General features: G+C 39.2%; 1 protein-coding gene across 1 annotated transcript; it reads right to left on the bottom strand.

Annotated features, from left to right (window-relative positions):
• Window positions 1-1,254: 1,254 nt before the first annotated feature.
• Window positions 1,255-2,727, bottom strand: LOC752029 (beta-1,3-galactosyltransferase 1-like). The gene has a single exon (XM_011662877.2). The coding sequence runs from the start codon at window positions 2,509-2,511 to the stop codon at window positions 1,357-1,359; it is 1,155 nt and encodes a 384-aa protein (XP_011661179.2). The 5' UTR covers window positions 2,512-2,727; the 3' UTR covers window positions 1,255-1,356.
• Window positions 2,728-7,316: the final 4,589 nt, after the last annotated feature.

Here is a 7,316-nt window from a genome sequence, read left to right as displayed (position 1 = left end):
GTAGATTATTCATTTTGAGTTGACTTTGAATTTTGTAATGTAGATCTCCCAAACGAAACAAAACTGCAATTTCAATATAATAGAACTGTACGTACATGAGAACGATCACAGCTAGCCTGTATTGTAAGGTCATCGATCTCCATTGAATGAAACATAATTATAAGGAAAGTCCATTTTTACGGCGCGTGTAGTAATTTTGTCTGTGGTGATACTACAACACATACAAGGCGCTGCACTGGAAAAAAAAAAATCAGATTTAAAAATATATAAAAATCCTTATGACCTACGATTTGAAAATTCACAGATACCTGGCTGAAAGTATTAACTTACATTTTGTGTGAAAAAAACTAAGCCCGTACCAGCTTTCAAACCTATAATGCTTGAGTTGTAAATAGTCTAATTTTCAAGTTTGGCAGTGTACACAGTGTGAGGCAGGTAATCTGTGCGTGCACTAGCTGTCATCAGCCTACTAATAGAAATAAATAAGGCGACAGAGGATCACGTTGTTGCACCCTACGTTGGATTTGAAAGTATATCCTGTGAAAGACTCCCGTTCATAACTGACATCTATTTACTTGTGTATATAAAACTTTGACCTATTTGCGAAACGACGTCCCCAATCGTTTCAAAACTCTGAACAAAAATAAATTCGAAACAGAATCAAAAGACTAATCTTTACAAAATGTATTGCTATCAGAAAACTATTATTCTTTTGGTGTGTTCATTTTGTGTTGTTTGAATTTATTTTGTTGTTTATGCATCTGCTCGGGTATTTTTTAATTTCCATATGATATAACATAGCTTCATTTCATTTTATCTGACAATGAATAAATAACAGAGTTTTATCTTTAGCGCTGGTTATTTTGCTTCACTTTCAAGTGTTCTTTTACTGACTTTTTAAAAATTGTAATCATATCCTTACTTGTAATAATAATTGTTGTTATAGTAATCATATATATATTACTTGAACTTATGATAATTCTTATTTTCAATTTTGATTTTGAATATTTGCAGTATTTTGTCCAGCCTCATTCTAAAAATAATGATAGAGAATATTTATTAAACGCATAATAAATTGAAAATTTCTCTATGCGCTTTAAAATCATGACTTATTTGAATAGTATATACAACATAATAAATAACAAAATAGATAAGCAAATAACTAAAAATATTTATAGGAAAGTAAACCAATTCACCTATAATTACACCTAATTGAAACTATTTGAGCATGACATTATCACAAGTTCAACAAACAGACACCCGTTATGTCGAACCAACTTCCTAACCAGCAACAGGACAAAGCAGCTCCAGGAAACACTCGAAAACAAGTAATTTTTCCTGGACAGGCAAACTTCGCTACAAGTGAATGTTCTTGTATCTTTGTTCAATAATTGCTTTCCAGGTCTGTATTGGGGGCTTATCCCAAATCGCATAGTGGTCTCGAGCTCCCAATGGAGCCACTTGTTTCTCATGTCCATGTCTAGTCTGAAACCAAGATATTATATCCGTCATCTTCACCCCTACTTTCTGTAAGAGCATACCACAATAGACATCTTCCCAGGGTATCGGTGCAGCCAATTTCTGAGAGGCACGATAGATATCATGGGCAACATCTATGGAGAGGATATACGCGTATCCTCGAGGAAAAGGAGGCCATGTCTTCTTCGGATACAATTCATATGGAGTATACCACTTGTTTCCAGGATTCCGAATAGGTTTCCAGCCAAATGTAGGCTCGGCTAACACAAACTTTGAAAGAACGACATTTGCTTCGAGGTCGCTGACGAGGTTAACGATGTCCAGAGTGACATCGTCATCTATTGACATTACATAATTACTGTTTTTACAGAATGTGGATGCCCATTTGGCGGCCATTATGAGTTTAGTGGTTAGATTGTAGTAGCTATCAATAAAGTCCTCTTGTAGAATATCTCCGTGAATATCAGCCTCACTTTGTAGCTGAGCTTGCAGAGTTGAATTATTGTCCCCGGAGATTCCAGTAAGGAAAAAAATCTTCGCAGAAACATTGTACTTAACCACTGCCGCGCCGTATGTTTCTCTGATGACATTCCTCTGTTTTGCACCACTCATTTTAGAAATTACGCAGATAAGCAAGGTGATGCTTTCCGATTTCTTGCATCCATTCTCCTGGTTGATGAGATAGCGATACTCATGCTGGTCTAATTTGGACTCCCATTGAACATTCCGTCTCCAACCAAGCAGCTTCTCTTTTTCATGTAGCTTTTTTTTCACTTCCGAATGCGTTTCGGTCAGAGTACTCTTTACTTCATGTTGCTTTTTTTCTTCTTCAGAATGCGCTTTGATCAGAGTAATCTTTACTTCATCTAGCTTTTTTTCTTCTTCAGAATGCGCTTTGATCAGAGTAATCTTAACGTCATGAAGCTTGTTTTTTTCTTCAGAAAGCGTTGTGAAGTTCCTGCAGTAATTGAGAAAGATAAATGCAGAAAACACTAAAGACATGCGGAAGAAAATCCGCTTTATGGACCACATGTTGACGAAAGACGAATGATGAGATGATACGGGGAGTCGAAAGTATGTTTTGGAGCGAAGGTAGGCGCCAGTGAATATTATAAACCTCACACATAGAATGTCATTCACTGATTGGTCAAAACTATATCACATGACAAGGAGCATTTCGATCTATCATTGCGTCAAAGGGTTTGATAGTACTCCTAACCCCTCCGCGACTTTTGCACACACACATAGCGTACAAGATTTCAAATGCGCGCTCAAGCTGGGCCGCAGTAACTGCATTGCCTGTAAACATACAGTATAGATTGGATTTCCGTATGGATTTCTTTGAGCGTTGGATATTTGAAACTGTTTTGAGCTTCAAAGACTGTGATGAGCAGTGACGGATCCAGGGGGGGGGGGGGGGCGGGGCCCGCCCCCCCCCCTGGCAAAAAAAAAGAAGGAAAAAAAGGGGGAAGATTTGTTTTTTTTTTGGTTTTGTTCTAAAGAAAGCAACAACAACAAAAAGTGTTCCTACCCCCCCCCCCCTACCCCCCCCCCCCCAAAGCCACTTAACGAAATATCTGACGACGTAATTTTCCAATTTCCGGGGCCAAAAAAAAAAATTGCTCATCTGACCGTGATTAAATGCCCTAGAAGTTAGAACCCCTGAGCTCCCGGGCGCTCTCCCCCCTGTATTTCACCTAGGGCCCAAAGTCAGGCACCTGGATGCTCATCTGACGGTAATTTAATACCTAAAGTCCCTGAGCTCCTGATGGCTCCGCCCCCTGGACCCCACACCATTAGTGACCTACCAGTGCCACAAAATATGTATCAAAATATGCTCTTCTGACCGTAATTTATTGCTCACAACCCTGAGCTTCCGTGGGCTTCGCCTCCAGGACCCTACGCCAATTTGTGTCCTGCAAATGTCCCAAATAAGGTATAAAATATGCTCATCTGACGATAATTAAATGTATAAAACCACTGAGCTCCCGGGGGCTTTGCCCCCTGGACCCCACGTCAATTCGTAGCCCGCCAGCTTCACAAATAAGGTATCAAAATATGCTCATCTGACGGTAATTTAATGTGTAATCCCTGAGCTTCTGGGGGCTCCAACCCCTGGACCCCACACCAATTTGTGTCCTGCCATTGTCACAAATAAGGTATCAATATTTGCTCATCTGACAGTAATTAAATGATTATACCCCCTGAGCTTCTGGGGGCTCCACCCCTTGACCCCCGCCGAGAAACGTTCAGCGGGGCCTGCATGTTAGAATGGGGGTGATGGGGATTTTTTTTGTTTGTCTACCCCCCCCCCCTCCGAACGTTGTGTAACCATTACGTACCAATATTTGGCTCGCATAATTTCAAATTTGGGCCCCCCCCCCCTCCCCCTAAGAAATCCTGGATCCGCGCCTGACTCTCTGACTCCTCCAACTTCTATTTCTTTCATTCCTCCGTGCAGTATCCTAAAAGTTACGATTCTCAACCATTCATGGTTACTGTTGCATGCTGCCCTCTCTTGGCAAGAAACATGTATGGCGAAAAATGGATACGGGAATAAAGACTGTATATGCACCCGTCCTCAATACTCTCGGTGGTGGTTCAACACTCCTGAATTTCAGGTGTTTTGTGTTCAAGGGTGTCGATTTGTATCCGTGGTTGGGGGGGGGGGGGGGGGGGATGATTGGTGCCAAAATATTTTCGGCAATGGATCAAAGCAACCAAGAGGTAGAAGCGTGTGGCAGGTTAATTGCACCCCCTCTCCATGCATTTTAGGGGGGGGGGGGGCGGTAGTGAGCTCGCGAATCACTTACAGAGCGCGCTCCCTAGGAGGTTGGGTGCAGGGAGGAGGCAGTTTCCCTTTGACGTTTTATTAAATTATTAGAGAAAGAAGACGATTCGTTGGACCGTTCTCGACTCTTAATCCTTGTTTGAGTCAAGTTCCCCTTCCTCCGCGCGTACCGCGAAAGCTCTGATGTTTCATTAGATTATTAAAGAAAGAAGACGATTCGATGTACCATTCTCGACTCTTACTCCTCGTCTGAATTCAGTCCCCCCCCCCCCCCCCCCCCCCCCCCCGCCGCGCGGAAGCTTTCACGTTTCATTTAATTAATACTCTATTGTCTGTATTCATTTTCGCCCTTCCCGCGCGAAGCGCGGAAGCTTTACCGTTTCATTTAATTATTAGAGAAGGAAGACGATTCGTTGTATCGTGTCCTTGTCTGATTTCAGTTCAACCCGCTCGAAGCTTTGACGTTTCATTTAATTATTACTCTTAAATCACGTCTGAAATCATTTTCGCCCATCCCGCGCGTAGTACGGAATCTTTCATGTTTCCTTAAATTATTAGAAAAAGATGACGATTCGTTGTATCGTGTACTTTGACGTTTTATTTAATTATAACTCTTAATCCTAGCTTTGCCGTTTCACTAAATTATTAGAGAAAGAGGACGATCCGTTGTACTGTTCTCTATATTAATCCTTGTCTGAATTCAGTTTCCCCACTTGATGTTCGTTCGCAAATTTGTGCATGCACAGCCCGAGTGGTGGGTATCATGTTATCTCCCGGCAGAGCTTGTCGCAATAGCTTCTGGAAAGGAATTGTATACTACTGTTGGTGGTATCGGCCACTAATTAGGCCCATTAGCGACTATACAAAATATATGCTCTTCCTGGCTGTTTGGGAATGTGTCAGTTTGCAACAGAAATGGAGAAACGCGAATTTTGTTGAAAATCATGTGATATATTTCGGGGGCTGGCGCCCCCAAGCCCCCCCCCCCCACCAGTACACCAGTGACATAGGCCTACATCAGCTTTTCAATAAAACAAAAATAAGATGTGACATTGTAATTTATCTCCAAAAATGTTTTATGAAATATCAGGAAATAAAATGAGTGAAAAAAATGAAAAATTAATAGAGATACAATGCCGTGAATTTTAAAAAGGGTGAACGGAAACAACATAGCAACTAGTGAACTATCTTATAAGTCATACTAATGTCCGAAAATCTTTCTCCTTGTCTCCGATCTAATCACGAATTCGTCACAGAGTTCATCTATGTCTACACTGTCCAAAATAATTGTTTGATGCAGATTGCTACTTTTGCGCTTCGCGCTTAACCTTTAGCTCATTGCTTTTTAACGCTGCGCCTTTACATTTGGCGCACTGCATTTCTATGATGCTGTTGATTGAATAAATTGAATAAATTCATAAATTCCTGATGAAGCCGTATGAGCGAGAATTCAATTTATTCTTGTCTCATATACAGTTGTCTCATTTACTTCGTATATATATATATATATATATATATGTATTATGAAAATGAGATAGCAAAATGTGTATATTGTTGGTCATCTTGCGAGTAATAACCATTAACTACTCTCATCGGGCTCTCATTAATTTTTCTCTTCATTTTTTTTGATAGTGAATTATTGGGGGGGGGGGGGGGTGATTGTACAGGCCACCCCCCCCCCCCCATCTGAAATATTGGGGGGGGGGGATACATCCCCCATCCCCCGGGATCGACACCCATGTTTGTGTTTATTTTTAAAACCACCTGTACTATTTCTACAGGTTTGGAAAAATAATGTTACCAGGTAGTGGAATTTTTATTCATATTAAGCATGATCACGGGCCTGCATGTCAGATATGGACTTATTTCTCTACAAAAAAACAAGCACTTGTTAAATAACATTTAAAAATCCAATTTTCAATGGGCAAGTTTCATCATTTCACCCCAAATTGTAATGCATAATAATGCTTGCTTGGAAATCACATATATTCAAATGGTAATGATAATGATAATGATAAATAGTAAGGAAAAACTACAATATCTGTATATTTAATCGTTTTAATGAATTATGAGGAGAAATACAATGTATTTGGTATCTTTCCATATCGGCTATATTCAAATGTGTGTACCATTGAAAGGTGATTAGTATTAAATGCATTATTACCATGTAAAAAGAAAAAACAAACAAATACTATTACCCCGATCATTGGATTCAATACTCGCCCGCACAGAACTGTGCACACAATCTCCACTCCCTGAGGAGCATTCCATGGAGCATTTCTTGATCATATTTATTGTTGGGATATTGTTGCTGTTTCAATCAAACACATGGATTACTTCCTGCCGTGAATACTTCATTTGTATTCAATCTGAAAATATATGCGAACATGTTTCCGTTTCTACTTGGTACACTGTAGTATGAACCTAAATTGTCTGTAGCCAGCGTTAACATAATTTTTTTTAAAATAAAAAGTGCGCCATGCAGCAACGTACATGACAACTCTCGAAGTTTCGTAATTAAAGATGAAAACTGTAGTCACAAAAAGATATCTTAACTTTTAACTTTATTGTTAAATTGGAGTTCTTGATCATATTAATTCTTGTCTAGAAATATACATACAATGATTCATTAACATTTTTATTACGCTAATACTATGACAACGGTCTTACTTTTGCATCATCAACTACATGATTTGACTTGTAAATATTTTTTAATACAAACTTTACAAAAATCATTTTAGCATTGATGCACAAAAAAAGAAATCGTTATCAAAAAGAAAGGATTATTTTTATTTTCTCCACAATTCTAACAACTGTCAATATCTTGCCACACCAACAAATTATGCACATAAAAAGGTGGTAGACCTACATTGAAATTACAACGGAATATAAATCTTCCACCAACACCAACCAATCTAAACATAATAGGTAAAACAAACTATTGAGCCAATGTTTTTTTCTTCTTCTTCTTCTCCTTCTCCTTTTCTGCTTCATACACATTACTCTTTGAGCCTTTGGTGATCTAAAAAGTATTAAAATTTGAACT

Source organism: Strongylocentrotus purpuratus, unplaced genomic scaffold (assembly GCF_000002235.5).
Source record: "Strongylocentrotus purpuratus isolate Spur 01 unplaced genomic scaffold, Spur_5.0 spur5_scaffold_4, whole genome shotgun sequence".
In the NCBI taxonomy this organism is placed as follows: Eukaryota; Metazoa; Echinodermata; class Echinoidea; order Camarodonta; family Strongylocentrotidae; genus Strongylocentrotus; species Strongylocentrotus purpuratus.
The sequence above is the reverse complement of the archived record's forward strand: the minus strand, read 5'-3'. Positions and strand labels throughout refer to the sequence as shown.